The sequence below is a fragment of the Pituophis catenifer genome, unplaced genomic scaffold (assembly GCF_029215685.1).
Source record: "Pituophis catenifer annectens isolate HBS135680 unplaced genomic scaffold, rPitCat1.0.hap2 SCAF_1, whole genome shotgun sequence".
NCBI lineage: Eukaryota > Metazoa > Chordata > Lepidosauria > Squamata > Colubridae > Pituophis > Pituophis catenifer.
Window position 1 is genome coordinate 90,594,050 of NW_027256881.1, and position 19,132 is coordinate 90,613,181.

At 39.1% G+C, this 19,132-nt stretch overlaps 1 protein-coding gene across 1 annotated transcript in view; it reads right to left on the reverse strand.

Moving 5' to 3' along the window:
- LOC139308833 (venom phosphodiesterase) overlaps positions 1-19,132 on the reverse strand; it is a 78,175-nt gene that overhangs the window by 57,251 nt on the left and 1,792 nt on the right. Inside the window, exons 2-5 of the mRNA XM_070932708.1 lie at positions 10,750-10,828; positions 7,767-7,892; positions 6,641-6,766; positions 3,013-3,073 (exon numbers count right to left, since the gene is read on the reverse strand). Coding sequence (XP_070788809.1) covers positions 3,013-3,073; positions 6,641-6,766; positions 7,767-7,892; positions 10,750-10,828 — 392 coding nt within the window. The remainder of the gene's footprint in view (positions 1-3,012; positions 3,074-6,640; positions 6,767-7,766; positions 7,893-10,749; positions 10,829-19,132) is intronic.

Below are 19,132 nucleotides of genomic sequence, written 5' to 3' on the forward strand. Positions count from 1 at the left end.
GCACTACCCTGACACATCTCCCACCCCCAATTAAATTCCATGAAACTTTATCTGGTCATTCCTAAAGGAAGGCAACCAGTCTGAGGAGATTTTTGTAATATAGGTAGAATACAATAAGCTTGCTGATTTTGAACCTTTCATGAGTGGATCTGGCTACTTGTGCCTGATATGCAAGCAAGGTATAAACATTCTGAACATAGCTGTTTCAGTTTTGCTGTGATTCATTAGCATCAGTCTCATGCATTGTTCTAAACGAGGAAAGTCAAGAGGCAATTCACCAGAACACATGCATAGGGAAACACCGAAGGTGTGGTCAATTGTTCCAGTTTTGATGTGACAAGGATATAACAAGGATGTTTTAAAGGAAGGAAAGCCAAGAGACATAATTTCCCAGAACACATAACAAAGGGAAACATTGAAGGCTGGATCAACTCAAAGCAAACTGGGGAAAATGAAAGCAAACAGCAAAAAAGTGTTCACAATGCACCACGGAACAAGACAGAACAGAGGTTACAGAGCACTCAAATTTCAGGCTAGCTTCCATGGCCTCCTACCTCTTATCAGCTTCTCTGCAGGTATTTGTGCACTCAGTGCAAATCATGGCAGGAGAAAAGTCAAATCATGGCTTGATCTCTGTCTGCTTCCTTATGAGCCAGGACCTGCACAGTTAGAATGCTGACTCAAGTGGAAGCCAAGACAGGGGGTAATATTTTTTTTTTTTTAATTTGATTTATATGCCGCCCTTCTCCGGAGACTCAGGGCGGCTTACAATGCGTTAAGCAATAGCCTTCATTCTTTTGTATATTTTATACAAAGTCAGCTTATTGCCCCCACAAACTGGGTCCTCAATTTACCTACCTTAGAAAGGATGGAAGGCTGAGTCAACCTTGAGCCTTGGCGAGATTCGAACCAGCAGAAATTGCAGGCAGCTGTGTTAATAACAGGGTGCACTAAACCACTGTACTATCAAGGCTCTTAATATAAATGATAATAGATGGGCAGTGGAAGAGTGGGAGTGAAAGTATCTTTTAGAGAGATTATTCATTACATGTTAGCAATAGCAATAGCATTTAGACTTATATACCACTTCCCAGTGCTTTACAGCCCTCTCTAAGTGGTTTACAGAGTTCAGCATATTGCCCCCAACAATCTGGGTCCTCATTTTACCCACCTCGGAAGGATGGAAGGCTGAGTCAACCTTAAGCCTGGTGAGATTCGATCTGCCAAACTGCTGGCAGCAGAAGTAGCCTGTAGTACTGCACTCTAACCACTATGCCACCACAGCTCATGTTAAATGTTTCATTTTAATAAAGTCTACATAATAATGGCATTTTTAATATTTTAACAATCCCTGTGACATGAAGGTTATGAGATGTTCATATTACTTTTCTCATTCTTAAGACATTGGTTTAAATTAAACATATAATAATAGATTGCTCAATGCACAGACAGAACATTAATTTTCTTGCAGAGTTTCCATTATGTTTTATTATTCTTTCTCCAAAGCAAGTAGTGTTGTGGGTGGTGTAGCATGGATAACAGTGTGGAATATTGGTTGAAGACTAGAATCTTGAACAATGTTTCTCAACCACAGCAACTTTGAAATGGGTGGATTTCGATTGCAGGCTGAGATATTCTGGGAGTTGAAATCATATCTCTTGAAATTGCTGAGGATGAAAAACACTGATCTTGAAGATCCAGGTACAGGTCCCCCCATCACCTTAGTAGTTTTCTGGGTGAGTTTGGGCCAATCACTCTCAGCCCCATCTATGTCACAAGGTTATTGTAGTGGGGGAAAAGCAGGAAGAAAGAGTATTTATATACAGTATGTTATTCGAGTTGTTGAGCAAAAACAAGGATATGAATAAGAAATAAATACTTTCATGAACAAAACAAAATTCTGTTGATGACTTATAATACATGGGAACTGAAATGATTAAGCAGTTGTTCATTGTACTGGAACATATGAAGAAATTCCAGTAAAGGATTACCAAGTGAGAGGACAAGCCACAACAGAAATGATTTATTTGTATAAAAGAAAAAAAAAATAGAGAGACAAGCAGAAAAGTGCATAACGGACAGGAAGAAATGAAATCAATTTATTATAGCGGAACTCAGTTGAACTGAGTTTTTTTATTGTAAGTTACCCAGAATCATTACAGTGAGATGTGGGACGGAGAAATGTGTTGAATAAATTAAAAAAAAATAGGGCTGGTACCTATAAAACTTGTAACAAGTTAATGACAGTGTAGAGATCCTACCTCCATCCCACCAAAAATATCAGTAGTAATAAAGCAAGTCAATGATTCAGTCAAAGGTTTTGACTGCTGTGGATGTCATTGATGGGTGCAACACAGGGATGAAATCTGGCAGGTTCTGACAGGTTCTGGAGAACCAGTAGCTGAAATTTTGAATACTTTGGAGAACTGGCAAATACCGCCTCTAGCTGGCCCCAGAGTGAGGTGGGAATGGAGATTTTGCAATATCCTTCTCCCAGGAGTGGGGAAGGAATGGGGATTTTGCAGTATCCTTCCCCGCCACGCCCACCAAGCCGCATAGCCACACCACGCCCACCAAGCGACGCCCACAGAACCGGTAGTAAAAAAAATTGGACTTCACCATTGGTGCTGCAACATCCTTGTTCTGATAATGGCTAATGTATATAAATTTACAGAGGTAACTGTCAACTATTGCTTGGTAACTTTAAACCTAAAATAACTTGTTTGGTGGGTGGGGAAAGAACATAATTTATCTAATTGATCAATGCATGAAACTCATTGGAGGACAGAAACATCTTGGCAATCAAAAAAAGAACAAGATTCTCAAAAGGTTTCTCATTTTCATTATTTATGTATCTGAAGTACCGTGGTCTGCCTGTATCTCATATACAGGCCTCTAAACATTTGCATCAGTTTGAAATAATGTTTTTCAATAAAAGAAGCAGAACTGTTACTATTTACTTATGAAGCAAAGCAACCCTGTTTTCTTAATCTGCTTGTTAAACCTGCTTACCCTTCTGGACACTGAGAAGCACTAGAAGAGGCACACTGATCTTTCAGCCATGATGTTTCTCCTGAAAAACATATATGAGAAGATGGACTTTAATTGCAGGCATTTAGATTAAAAAGAGAGACAAAGAGGTTATCTTGTTTTATCTTTAAATGAATGAGTACAAATGAGTTAAGTCCACAGATGCACAATATATTCTATTAGCTGTATGGTTAGGAAATTAACCAAATAAATTTGTTTCTGAGGTAAAAAGGAAGGTATGAATATGCCTGACTAAACTTTGCTTTAACCCAGATGGTTGCAATACAGTTGAGATAAAGTAAAGAGATTAAATCTGATGCAAACTGGCAGGGGATTACCAGAAGGAAATTAACTTGGGTGCTAAAAATCTGGTTACGTTGATCTGTAATTTTTTTAAAAAAACCTTAAGGAAATAGGATCCTTAAGGTAAATGGAGTTAATTATTAAGGGAAACAAAATGGAAGCTGCTGGTAGATAGCTTGGAGTCATTAAGAAAATCAGAACACTTGCCTCAGGCAAGAGAAAGAAATTGGGTTCCCAAACTAAAAAGATTTAAGGAAGAGAAACAAATGTGAAACTATGGATGGATGGACAGACAGACAGACAGACAGACAGACAGACAGACAGACAGACATAGAAGCATACATATAGACTAAGAAATCAATGTGAAATAGTTCTAAAATTACTCAGGAAGAGCTAAAACATCAGAAACTTGGAAATCTGAATGTGTTTCCCCTCTCCTTTCTCTCTCTATGTCTAAGTTAGAAAGGGGCATGACTGAGACGTTTACTCAAATTACTTTCTTGGAATGGGCTCAAGCCTCACTTGTCTGATCATTGGCTTGATAGCAATTCTTCTTTCTGATCTTCAAGACCATTTCCTAGGTCTTCAATGTACAGGGAAGACATGAGAAGAACAAACAAAGTTTAGTTTGGACAGCAACAGCTAGAAAAAAGATAAGGTTACCCTAGAAACCTTTTTATCTTAAGGATATAAAAGGAATGCAAGACAAAGCTTCAAGTTAAGGAGAGGAAAAAAACTACTCATGAATAAGCAAAAGATAAGAGTGACAACATATTTTTCCCTCTCCACCACCTTGCCCAACTGTTCCACTCCTTGCAATTGACAAGAGAGATAAAGCAGCTTTAGTGGAACAAAGCTGGGTACAAGCCTGGGTACAGCACTGAAACGGCATTGGTCGCGTTGGTAGATGATCTCTGGAGGGCTCGGGACAGGGGTTGCTCCTCTGTCCTGGTCCTATTAGATCTCTCAGCGGCTTTTGATACCATCGACCATGGTATCATGCTGCACCGGTTGGAAGAGTTCGAGGTGGGAGGCACTGTGTTGCAGTGGTTCTCCTCCTTTCTCTCCGACCGGTCGCAGTCTGTGTTGGCAGGGGGGCAGAGGTCGACCCCGAGGCCCCTCATATGTGGGGTGCCACAAGGGTTGGTCCTCTCACCCCTCTTGTTCAACATTTATGTAAAGCCGCTGGGCGAGATCATCCGTAGTTTCGGGATGAAGTACCACCAGTACGCTGATGACACCCAGCTGTATATCTCCACCCCGGACCACCCCAACGATGTCCTTGAAGTGATGTCTCGGTGCCTGGAGGCCGTGCGGATCTGGATGGGGAGGAATAGGCTCAGGCTCAACCCATCCAAGACCGAGTGGCTGTGGGTTCCGATGTCCCAATATAGTCAGTTGGCACCATCACTGACTATTGGGGGCGAATCATTGGCCCCCACGGAGAGGGTTCGCAACTTGGGCGTCCTCCTGGATTCACGGATGTCTTTAGAAGAGCACTTGACAGCTGTGACCGGGAGGATTTTCATCAGGTTCGCCTGATTCGCCAGTTGCGTCCCTTTCTGGATTGGGACTCCTTACGCACGGTCACTCATGCCCTTGTCACTTCCCGCCTGGACTATTGTAACGCTCTGTACATGGGGCTCCCCTTGAGGAGCACCCGGAGGCTCCAACTGGCACAGAGTGCAGTCGCGTGGGTGGTAATGGGAGCAACATGGCGTTCCCATGTAACACCTCTCCTGCGCGAGCTGCACTGGCTCCCGGTGGTCTTCCGGGTGCGCTTCAAGGTTTTGGTTACCACCTTTAGAGTGCTCCATGGCTTAGGACCTGGTTACTTACGGGACCGCCTACTACCACCAATAGCCTCCCACCGGCCGGTACGCTCTCAAAGAGAGGGGCTCCTCCGGGTGCCGTCGGCCAAACAATGTCGACTGGTGGTCCCCAGGGGGAGAGCCTTCTCTGTGGGGGCACCTACTATCTGGAATGAGCTCCCCCCGGAGATACGGAGGATCCCGGATCTGCGCACCTTCCGCCATGCTCTCAAGACCTTTTTATTCCACCAGGTGGGCCTGGCCTAATCTTTTTTCCTCTTTTTCTCTTTTAATACATAAACTTTAATCTGTTTTTAAATTATTGGGGTGTTTTAAATCTGTCTGGGCCAAATTTGTTTAATTCGGTTTTATTCTGTTTTTTAAATTTTGTATTTATTATTTTATTGTTTGGCTATTCACCGCCCTGAGTCCTTCAGGAGCAGGGCGGTATATAAATCAAATAAAGACTAAAGACTAAAGGCTTCAGGAGTTTTGATTGACAACAAACCAACAGAGAAAGACCTGAGTAGGCAGTTCAAAATGAGAAGGCATGATCACTTATGCCTTGGTCACCTTACAGGGCAATTACTACAATGCACTTTAGATAGAGCCAATTTTGAAGATCATTGCAGTGATGCAAGCAATTAAGAAGATTCCATCTCTTTTATGTAAGGTACATAGGTTACCAAAAGTTTGTAGAGAAAAAGCACCTTTGGGACAGGTTACCAAAAAGCTTCCAGGTGGAGATCAAAAGTGTAGGTTATCACTTATCAAACCCTTTATGCTATAAGACCCAGCTATTTAGGGATTGCCTCTCTTCCATTATTTCTGCCTATCCCAGAAGATCTGGGAGAACAGATGTGCTTTGTATCCCATCTATTAAGCAATGCCATCTGATAGCATCCCAGAAGCATGTCTTTTCTGTTTGCAGTATGGAATAGCACCCTCCCAAAAGTTCAGAGTTCCTGAATCCTGCAATAATCAATGTTTCTCAAACTTGGCAGCTTTAAGATGTGTGGACTTCAACTCCCAAAATTCTCTAGCCAGCACTACTTTAAATGATATCTGGCAACATGTTTCTTCCCTCAGGCACTGGGATATGTTGGAGTATCCCCCATCACACGTGAATGTCTGTTTCAGTTAATGTATATCTGTTTCCTCAGTTATGTGCAATGTAATCCTTATCTTTTAAATCTGTACACCACCCAAGTTCATTATTGAGTTGGGCAGCCTTACAAATTTAAATTATACATACATAAATACAAAACCACTAAGGAATTTTTTGAGGAAAATGATAACTGGATAGTCATCTTTAAAACTTTTAAACTTTTAAAAGGAGTACGATACTTTTGTTAGTTTTGTATTTTGTATTATTATCAAAGAGCAGTTCCCAAATGTAGCCTTATAATGTTCATTTAATTCCCTCATTTTTTTTTCAATAAATGTTCCTCATACCGGTAATATATCAAAATGCTTCGTCAAAAATTCAACCTCACCTTTGCAAATGCTTTTGTAGTCTGTACAGCAATCATGTTTCTCTAAGCAGTCTTCAGAACAGGAGCATAATACATTGGCCATTCGCTTCTCACCACAACGAAATTTATTGCAAGACCAACTCTGAGCTATAAAAATGGAAATCATCATTACATATATACATACACCTCTGTACAGAAAACCTAGATGAAAATGCAAGAAAAGCAATCTTGGAAATAGAATTCAGTGACAAAACATGAGTATTTCTAGAAATATGCTCTTAAAAGTAGATCCATGTGCACATATATCCTACAGGTGTTTTCTTTGTATCTGATGGATAGTTTGATTTCTTCTTGAATATGGGAGTGGAAGGCCTTTGCTCTTCAGCACACTATATACCGGTATATTGCACTGTCATCTGATTTCTACATGATAGTGATACAAATTCTAATCTAACCTTAGACATGAAAACCAGCTGGGTGACTTTGGCCAGTCACTTTTCTCAGTCCAATTCACCTCACAGGGCTGTTGTTGTTGTGGGGAAAATAGGAGGAGGAAGGAGCTCTACATACATTTCCCACCTTGAGTTATTTATCAAAATAGTAAAGATGGGATAAAAAAGATCTTTAAAAATTATGGGACTTGCACTTTGCTATAATCATTCTGCATTGGTAGGTACATTTATGAGTACACTTTGGGAATCCAAAAGGATGGCTGAGAAAGTTTACATGGGGCAGTCTCCAGTCTTACCCCTGGAGAGGCTTTGGAAAATCATCTTCCAATTTGCAGTTAAAAATAATGTTTCTTGTCATATTAAACTATGCAGAGCCTCATTTACTGCAGTATTTTATTTGTCCATATTTTGTACCTTCATTCTCTGGAAAATAACACATTCTGTAGAACTTCATGTGATTGTTTGGAATGGTTTGGATACTGGTGATCTGATTCTATTGAACAATCATCAACCTCCTGATCACTCGATTTCACCAAAGCATGCATAAAATCAATGCCTATTGATTTCCCTACAGAAAGGAAAATTTAGTTTCTGCTCCATTGATTAAGATTGATTATGTTTGGGGAAGTAAAATGGTCCATTTGCCTTGAAAAATAATCATTCAGTCTAGGATGAAATTAACTAATTGTACATACTTGGTAGGACACAAGTAGCCTCATAATCCAGGCAGCAATCTTGGCGTTCTGTACACTTCTCATCACAACTACACCACCACTGTGTCTTTCTAAAGAATGTTTCATTACATCTGAATCTGCAGCTTACTAAAGAGAATTTTAAAAAGAGGAAGGCAATTGTTTACATATCTTCTGAAAATAAGTAAGGTTAATCACCCAAACATTATTCTCTCTCTCTCCCTCTCCCTCTCCCTCTCCCTCTCCCTCTCCCTCTCCCTCCCTCCCTCCCTCCCTCTCCCTCTCCCTCCCTCTGGAAAGAGAGAGAGAGAGAGAGAACACTTTCATTTCAGACAGTGTCTACTGAGTGGACTCCAACAAAGGTTTCACACATCTATGGCAGCATAGGACACTTCTTCATCTATATGCATGTTTTATGCAATGAATTATATAAATTCCAACTCTGCCAATATGCCAGAACATAAATTAGGTAAACTTCTCTATCACTTCTCTTTAATGTCCAAGGTTATCTTGAATCACCAGCCTACTTAGGAATTAATTTTCATATCTCACTTAAAGTTAATCTTTTCACGCCTCATCAATAAGCACACTAATGCAATTAAGCAGTAACAGGCAGAGTGATATCTGTGCAGACTTAGCTAATAAACAGCTAAATTAATATTAATTGCTATGACTCCAGTTACCTTTTGAAGGCCTAATTGTATCTGTGTCTTCAAGTTATTCCTCACTAGCATGAAACCAGGCACTATAATATAAATACAGAATTCACTTGATTTGAAAGTCTACTGGGACTAAATCTAGGCTTAAACTAGATTGACTTTCATTTTTGGAGACTTCTGTATCCTGCTTTTAATGCAATATGCACAATCAATATAGGGCAGACCACAGCCATACCTCACCAGTGACAAAAGTAAAAATCTCTAACTCCTTTTCAATTTACTAAAGAGACAATAACATGAGATGCTGTGATTCATTCTAGATGCATGTAGAGACCTAGGAGCTGAAAAGAGCATGATCACACATTCTGAATATTTAGTCCCTAGAACGTTATCTTGAGTTTCTTGCTATAACTTTATTCTCTTCTTCCTTTATGCTTGCTAGGAATATTAATCCTACCCTATCCTTTTAGATAAGGCTAAATCAAATGTGAGAGATTTCATCTATCCTTCTATCTGTCCATCTATCCTCTCTCACTTAAATTTCATCAGAAACATTGTAGCACCAAGAGATTGGATGGAAACAAAGCACTCTACCAACCATGCTAAGAAGCAAACTTAGTGTTTTAGCTGACTAGTTCTGTTTCCCATGTCTTCTCGATCAAGCATTTTGTGTACCTTATCATTCATCTGTAGCAACTTCCTCTAACAACTTGTACCGTACTTCTTAAACAGAGCTCTTAATCTACTGGAATTTAACATTTTAGATTATTCCAATCTGCAGTGCTCATTACTTTATGTTACTATAATTAAAGGGCTATCTAGTGCTCAAGTCCAGTTTAGAGCTAATGGACAACAAAAAAACAGTAAGAACTTTGGAATTGCTAATTACCAAGAAACCTGAGTAGGCAAGCCATTTGCCTGTTGTCAAGTTGTGATGGGTTGTGTTGAACTTTTACTTAAATTGCTGTTATTATTTCTAAGCATTATCAATCAACAGCATCTGAGTGATCTTATCTCTGCTCAGATACTAAGCAGAGTTTTGCATAGTTAATATAGAAGACTACCAGGAAATTCAGAACTGTATGTCATAGGCTAGACCAGTGATGGTTAATCTTTTTGCCATCGTGTGCCAGGAAGGGGTGGTCGGGAAGGTTCGTGTGCGCACATTCCCACGCCCATAATTCTATGCCCCCCCGTACATGCGTGTGTGACACCCTCCCCTCCTGGCACGCGATAGCCTCTCTAGGAGTCTCTGGAGGCTGGGGACAGCAAAAAACGTCACTTCTTGCCCAACCGGAAGTTGGGAAACGGGCCATTTCTGGCCTCCCGGGGGGCCTCTGAAGGGGTGGGGAAGGCTGTTTTCAACCTCCCTAGACTCATAGAGAGGATCTGGAGCCAGGTGAGAAAAAAAATGGGCCTTCCCCACCCCCGCAGGCTCTCTGGAGGCAGGAAACAGCCTGTTTCCCTGCTTCTGGTAGGCCCAGAAGGCCTGAAAATCAGCTGGCCGGCGCACGCATGTGCGCTGGAGCTGAGCTCATGTGCCCACTGATATGGCTACATATGCCATCTGTGGCACACGTGCCATAGGTTCACCATCACAGGGCTAGATGCTAAAGTTGGGGGGAAAGCCATTGGAAAAATACACTTGTCTACATAAAAGTGACCAGGACCCAAAAACATTTTGATTTGTTCTTTTTTTATCAGTCTATGTCTCTGCATTTAAATTAGCATATAGAAAATATATATGAATTGTTTGTTTCCACACAAAAATCAATACACCATGGCTGGCATTACTTAACCAATCATAGCTGATATCTAAATTCTTCCAAAGTTTTTTTTCTAACAAAATTTATTAAAAGGGAGTAGGGAAATTTTACAGAAATCCCACAATTATCTCTCATGTTATTGACGCAGAGGCTTTTTCAGTCTCTGTGGTCTCTGTGTGAATTTGTAAAGAAGCAGCTATCTTAGTTGGTGAATAAAGACTGTCCATGTGGCCAGGGTGTGAATCTCTCTCAAGCTTTCAGTTCAGAAAGCTGAAACTGAAATTTTCTTGTGAAAATTGAGATGGGTGACCAACACAACTCTCATAATCCTGGGGAATAAAATAAAATAATAGAATAGAATCCTAGAAGTCAGGGGCAAATGATTTCAATAGTGTTGTCAAGAAGAAGAACAGATAGGCATGTGAATGTTGTCACCATGAGTTAAGCTTGAATCAAATGAATCTTTGTGTGAAAAAGGCTAACTACAGCTTAAATACAGATATATCAACTCAGTGACATGGCCTTTTCTTAACCGTTTTGGTTCAGTTGAAGTAAACATACCTTCTGGTGACTCAGGTTCCTTCAGTCCAAGCCCTAAACCTAATCCAAGGGCTACAGCCACCAAAGAAATGAAAAGAACCTATTAACAACAGGAAGAATAAATTAAAAATACATCATGTTGTACTTACATTCTTAACAAGAAAATCAACAAAAAGAAACAATACATGTTCAACGTCAAGGTCCTTAGAATTAAAAGGAGATATTTTTCAAAGCAAGGACCTACTTACCTCACTAAATTCAGTGACTTTTGAGTGAACCTTCTTGTTAGTGTATCAATGATTTATCAAAAAAGGTGTTGGGATTTTTTTTAGAATCCCATGATATAAAGAAAGGTGATGGTAAATTACTTAACAATTAAAATAATTACAAACTAAGATAATCCAAGGTTTTGCTTTTATCTTATTTTATAATGGAAGTTTAACTAAATTTTAATCTGGATTCAGGTTTAATAGGGAATTGTGGCTTGTTTAAAAAGTGTGCAGATAATTCTACTTTCTTTGTGACTACCAAAGAAAGTGGTTCAGATTAACCTGATGAGGCCAAAGTGTTACATGACTCCAAAGCACTGAATTACACTAAACAATTTCTGTTTTTCTCACAAATAGGAAAAACAGGTGAGGTAGGCCTAACATCTTTAAAATAGACGACAAATATGATAGTCAGATCTAGCTAATCTTGTTTGTCCTCCAAAAGCTGAGCATAATCAGACTTTAACACAGTACCTGGGTATCCACTAACTTATGGAATGTTCCAGAACTATAAATTGGAAGTCAAAATTCTTCCCAGATTGAGGGAACAGCAAACTACTTGCCTAATGTCAAGGAAATTATTTCCTTGTGTGCGTGTAGCTACTAGAAGTCAAGTTCAACTGTAGGAAGACTTTATATTTCTTAAGCCCATTACATGTTTTCTATAACTCTACAGCAAAATATCTTAAAATGTTTCTAAGATATACTGTATCTTAAAAGAAAAATATCTTAAAAGAACACAAACCAAGAACTATAAAATGATTGCCCATGCATGTTACAATGGAATATAATTTCTCATATGTCTGAACTAAATCAGTTAGCACACCTAAACATTTTTTAAAAACATTTCTACTTGTTGAATGATGCATGGTACTATTTCAACTAAAAGACAGACACTATGTTTCTATTTTAAGTCAACAGAGTTATATACTATCAGAATCAGAAAATTCTATATGTGACCTTTCTCCAATGGTATAAATATTCACAATAAATATTTTTGCTGTAGCTACTTTAAACAAATAGTATTTCCTCTCCCTATGCAAATTAAAAATAGTTATTATTTGCTACATAAAAGAAGAGATGTAGCTATGAGTGACAAGTCATCATAGTTTCAAGTGAACTGTGTGGTAGCTCGTAATGCCATTCAAAATCTGTTAAAGAACAATGGATAAGAAATACAAAAAGAACAATAAACTGCCAGTCTGTGAACTGGATCAGAGAAATGAATGTCTATTCTGAAATGCCAAAAATGACAGCTAATTCATTCGGGTGAATTTGGGAGTAATGTCCAGCAAGGCTGTATACTGTCACCCTGCCTATTTAACTTATATGCAGAGCACATCATGAGAAAGGCGGGGCTAGATGGAGTTGGAATTAGTTGAAAAAGTTGGAATTAAGATTGCAAGGAGAAATATCAACAACCCCAGATATGCAGATTTAACCTTAAACTGTCTATTGTTGACCTCACCCATTCCTAAGAGGTCTGTAAGGGGCGTGCATAAGCACACCAACGTGCCTACCATCCCTGTCTTACTGTCCCCATTTACTCGTATCTTTATCCTGTATTCATAATCATGTTTATACTTATATCTGTTATCTTACGTGTTTGACAAATAATAAATAAATAAAATAAAATAAAATAAATATGCAGATGATTCCACTCTAATGGCAGAAAGCAAAGAGGAACTAAAGAGCCTCTTGATGTGGGTGAAGAAGGAGAGTGCAAAAGTTGGCTTGAAACTCAATATTAAGAAAACTAAGATCATGGCATCCAGCCCTCTCAATTCCTGGCAAATAGATGGGGAAGAAATGGAGGTAGTGACCGATTTTATTTTCCTGGGCTTCAAAACCACCGCAGATGGGGACTGCAGCCAATAGATTAAAAGACACTTGCTCCTGCAGAGGAAAGCTATGGCAAATCTAGACAGCATACTAAAAAGCAGAGACATCACCCTGCCAACAAAAGTGTGTAAAGTCAAGGCTATGGTTTTCCCAGTTGCAATGTATGGCTGTGAAAGTTGGACCATAAGAAAGGCTGAGTGCCAAAGAATTGAGGCCTTGGAACTATGGTGCTGGAGAAGACTCCTGCGAGTCTCTTGGACTGCAAGGCGATCAAACCGGTCAGTCCTAGAGGAGATCAACCCTGAATGCTCTTTAGAAAGCCAGATCCTGAAGATGAAACTCAAATACTTTGGCCACCTAATGAGAAGGAAGGACTAACTGGAGAAGAACCTAATGCTGGGAAAGATTAAGGGCAAAAGAAGAATGGGACGACAGAGAACAAGGTGGCTGGATGGAGTCACTGAAGCAGTAGGCGTGAGCTTAAATGGACTCCAGATGATGAGAGGACAGGAAGGCCTGGAGGAACGTTGTCCACGGGGTCGCGATGGGTCAGACATGATTTCACAACTAACAACAACAATTGACTATCCACTTATGCTCAGTCTTTACATTACAAAATACCAGAAGTCTTTAGAAACATAAGAGATTTCCTTCCCCATAATAAGGAAGCTAGTCTTGGATAAACTTTCCCCAGAAATACCTTACTTTCTAGATATACTAGATTACAACTCCCATCATTTCAGCAGGGACCATGCTGGCTAAGAATGGAGAGAGATGTAAACAAAGACATCTGGAGAACCATAAGTCCAGGTAAAACTGTATCAATTCACCTATTTTTTTCTGCATTTTAATTTGATTTTTCTTTTTGGTTTGAATACAATTTTACAATCTGTACAATAATATAATTAGTCAATTGAGCCATTAACCCATTAAGTCATCCTTTTTTACACATAAAAGCTGCTCCTATTTCCCTTCTTCTCATGACCCTCAATAGAGCCCTTGTAAGTAACTCCTTCTTCTCTTCACATAACTGTCTGCCACATTGCTGGGAAAAGAGAGAACAAAGGGAGACATATTGGCAACTTCAAATCTCTGCTAACAAATGCTCAGTCCTGCACAGTGGTGGGTTCCAAATTTTTTTACTACTGGTTCTGTGGGCGTGACTTGGTGGGCGTGGCATATTTTGGTGGATGTGGCTTGGTGGGTGTGGCAGGGGAAGGATACTGTAAAATCCCCATTTCCTCCCCACTCCAGGGGAAGGTTACTGCAAAATCCCCATTTCCTCCCGATCAGCTGGGATTTGGGAGGCAGAGAATAAATGGGGGCGGGGCCAGTCAGAATTTCTACTACTGGTTCTCCGAACTCCTCAAAATTTCCACTACCGGTTCTCCCGAACTGGTCAGAACCTGCTGAAACCCACCTCTGGTCCTGCACATAGGCAACAGAAAAAAGAACATTAAATATTTGCTGTCTGGAAATGATCTAAAAGTTGACCCACTCCTAGGTCCTTGACTCTGTCAAGGACCTAGGAGTACTCACTTCAAAAGTCCCAGAGCTCACTGTAACATTGCAAAAAAGGCATTAAGAGTTGTCAATCTTAATTTTATGAAGTTTTCTCTCTGGTAATGCTATACTTCAAACTAGGGCATATTAAACCTTGGCCACACCTATACTTGAATACTCTTCACCTGCCTGGAACCCTCACTGTACTTCAGACATCAATACATTAGAGAGGGTCCAGAGATATTTTACTAGAAGAGTACTCAAATCTTCTGCTCGAAATAAAATTCCCTATACCACCAAGCTTGAAATTTGAGGTCTGGATAGCCTCGAACTATGCCGTTTACGTTCTGACCTATGCTTAGTTCATAAGATTATTTACCAAAACGTCCTACCTGTAAATGAGTACTTTAATCTCAACCGTAATAACATAAGGGCTATCAATAGATTCAAACTCAATGTAATTCGCTCTAATCTTGATTGTAGGAAATATGACTTCTGCAATAAATTAGTAAATGTCTGGAACAGCCCAACCTGATCGTGTTGTTAGTCTCACTAATCCCCATACCTTTTATCTTAAACTGTCTACCATGGAACTTTCATGTTTCTTAAGAGGTCCCTCAGGGGGCATGCATAAGTGCACCAGCATACCTACCATCCCTGTCCTACTGTCCCCATTTATATATAATCATTCTATGTGTTTATGGCTATGTTTTGCCTATTTATATCCTTTTATTTGTGTCAATTTTTTTCATGTGTCCATGTCTATGTCTGTATGTTCCTTGTTTCCTTGTTTCCTTGTACTTGTTGATAGATAGATAGATAGATAGATAGATAGATAGATAGATAGATAGATAGAAAAACCAACCAACCAACCAACCAACCAACCACAAGAACACTATATCCCTGGCCCCCCACTCTGGTGTGTCCCCAAGGACCTCCTCCCTCCAGAGAGGAAGAGGGCTTACCTGTCAATTGCTGATACCCCTCCAGCTAGCCCTAACTCACCAGCAGACATCCAAACTTCTTGGATGTAAACACAGTTGTGGTTACACTTAGTGATCATTTCACTTTATGACCAAGTTGCCCGTCCCAATCATGCACAGTAAACAAAGATTACAGTAATTCTCTGCTTTTTCTCAGAGGAAAAATCGGGAATATTTGAAAGATTATTGCTAAAATATTGGATGAGATTGATGGTGGCGCTTCTACTTTATTATTAGAAGTCATGTCAGAAAGAGATCAGCTACTGTTGGCTGATTCTGATGAATATTAAACTGTGATGCATACATGTGTATGATCAACATACCGGGGGCATAGTTCCCTGCATATGTGAACTCTGTGTGATCATGCTTGAACTGTATTATGACATTGCCATTCCTAGCATCTTTACTTGAAAGTAAACCACTTAAACATGAACTTTCTTTTGAGGAAGCTCATTTCAGATTAGGGGAAAGCTGTGATATGTTCCAATGAAATCCCTCTAAAATCAACTCAGCTTTCCAATTAAAGTATTTAGAATTGCACTAAAATCCAATGTTTATGAGATCAGGTTATTTTCTTTAGGCGTCACTGCACTGTCCAAATATTGGTCATTGTTCCTGATTCATAACTCAAAAATGTAAATGTTTTTCAGATAAAGCTTTGTAAATACACACATACAGAGAGAGAACTTCTTTCACAACTATTGAGTAACCTGCTATCTAGAATAACAGAAGCTGGAACAGATTGACCCAGCATGCTTGACTGCACTCTGAGCTGTACAGGACAGAAAAGAGACCTACCTTTCTACTGTTACAACAGAAAGAATGAAGTCTTGTAGTAGCATAAAAGCCAAATCAAGACTGCATCGTATCTTTAGACTACAGCATTGCTGTCTAATAAGAATTAGAGCTATATTCAATCAATTGAAGTGGGGTGAGGAGCGTATATACAGTTTTAATGCAAGGAGGAAATTGTCAACATTGGTCAAATATATATTTTTTTCACTGCCATGTATAGCCATCTTTATAAACACTGAGCGCACTTCTATTTTCACTCAAAACCAGGCAGTAAAAATGTTGTTACTAACCATATTAAGAGTAATAAATCCAAATTTTAAAAAATAGAAAAAAAAACCCAAAATAATGTCTTTAGCAATATTGTATTTGTCAATTAGGTCATTGGGGAAAATATGGTGTGACATATTCATCAAACTACATAAGACTATGTGCAAGCCCCAAACTTCACTATTAGGGAAATGTTTCCTAATTAATCCCAACAGTAATTGAGAGGTCATAGAAAATTTCTACTGATGAATAGCTCCTATAAGTAAATAGCATGAATTTCCCCAAAATATTTGGAATAATTTTAGGTGGCTTTAATTTTTCAGTGGGTTCCTGATTCACTTTTGGACGAGTCCTTCAGAATTTTAGCATGGTCGGGATCCAGATCTTTGGTCCCAATTTCCTATCCTGATATCTATGCCTTACCTTCTGCAGACTCATCTCTCCACTCTGTTTCCTGATGCTCCCAAAAGGGTTCCTTGGATATTCTTGACTAAGCAATAGAAGAGGACAGCAATGAACACCCTTTTTTTTTACCAAAAAGGGAGATATTAGCCCAGTCACAAGGGATTGCTGGAAGTGGCAATAGTAATGACTGTGGGTTTTTTTCATTATGTACAGCTACACCTTACCCAAATGCCCATTTCAGCTGAGAGCCTATGTATGCACTTCACAGGGCATAAATCCTAATTAATGTACCAAGCTTAACTTCTAACTGCAACTGCACTCTTCCTTGTCACCTCCATGCCTTAAGGCAGATGCATATTATCAAATATTTTCCTCCTGTGCCAGAATAATATACTTTTATTTTAACAAAATGACAGAGAAATGATCACAAGGTAAATTTTATTTATTTATTTAAATTGATTGATGATTGGATTGAATTTATTTTGCTGCCTATCTGAATCTTGTGACTTTGGGCAGCTCAGAGTGCAAAACATTAAAAAAGAAATATATTCTTATATTCAATCAAACCATACACATCAGGCTTTACTGACAATCTAGTATCAGTGCCTGACAAAAAAGTCAGATCTTCAAGAAATTCCCAAAGGCTATTAAAACCAAGAGTACATTTACAAGGGGACCCCTAAAGCTTTTAAACACTTAATATTTGAAATCAAAGTTACTTCAGCTACACTGTGATTGAATTTAACGCATGCATTTATATTCCTTTGAATTCACATTGGTGAAATACTATTCCATCCTTCATTTTCCTTACAACTGTGTAGAATAGGTTGGCTAAAAAATATTGACTGGCTCAAAGTCCCCCCAGAAGATGCTATAGTTTAGGGTATAACAATGTAGAAAAAATGAACAGAAGCTCATTTTTCTTGTTTTGCTCTTCACAAAAATAATTCCACAGGGCAATCAAAAACAATCTTCATTTCCAAATGGCTGTAGATAATAAAAGAGTGGTCAACAGTAAGTAGAATAATTCACTGGATCACTATGTCTAGGAAGAAAACATTAACCAATAATCTATACCTTAGATAAGCAACAGGTAATAATAACACTCTCATTTGTTTGGATATGAGCTTTTCTTCACCTGTGCTTCAATCATCTATCCATGCTGTTGTGTCAGTCATCTGAGTAATCTCTCAAATGTAGAAGATGAGTGGTATATCTATTAGGATATGCTCCAGAAATCCATCAGGATTCAATAGTCATTGTAGGGTAGCCTTATTTCCAAAAGGTAAATTAATTTCAAAATGTAAAAATAACCTTTTTATTCATGTTATTCATTTTTATTATTAGACATAAATCTCACCTTTGCTTTCACAACTTTAAAAATAGCTGATAATACTTTAGATTTATTTCCTGTCTTTACTTTGTACAACTCAAGGCAGTGTGTATAATGTTTCTGCCTCCTGTTTTCCCTCTAACAATAAACCTGTGAGCGGATTTGGGCTGAGGGAAAATGACTTGCCTAAAAGTTACTCACCAACTTTCATATCTAAGACAGGCCTAGAACTCATGGTCTTCCAGTCCATTTTAACCTCTACACCAAACTGACTCTTCTAGTCCAAGAAGGGCTCTTCTAGTCCACCCAGGGCAGGGATCAGACCCTGCCCTGACAAATGATTGTCCAATCATTGCTTGAAAATCTCTAGAATTTCTAGCTCCCATTATTCTAGAAGGCAAGATGTCCATTGCTTAGTTGACACAGCTCTCATGTCAGGAAATTCATCCTTATTTCAAGATTGAATCTCCCTCTGTAAACCTTCCAAGAAACAAAAATAGCAATCTCCTTTATACCATTCCCTTTGTTCCAGTGGTGAAATCTAAAATTTGTTACTACCGGTTCTGTAAGCATGGCTTGGTGGGGGGTGTCTGGGTGGGCATGGGCAACTTTTTGTTTTGTAGGCATTTTTTTTCCCCACAACCTCTTCGGCATAGTTTAATGAGATAAATTCTTTTCCATCCACTGGTTCTTGTCTTACCCTTAGGCCCTATGGAGAATAGATGCACATTCTCCTCCCTGGGACCTCTTTCCTTCAAGGCTTCTAGCAACCCTTTGAAGACTGCTATCATGTCTCCCCTTGGCCTTTTCTTTTTAGGCTAAATATATCCTATTCCCTTTAATGTTTTTCATCGGTTTTATTCTCTGGGCCCCTCACTATCATTGTTTCTCTTCTTACACTCTAATTCATCAGAGTCCTTCTTCATCAGCACTTTAGAAACCTACAGTTTTGTTGGAACCAGATAATTCTGTCTTAAGAAATCACGACTAAAGAAACAGCAGCTTTG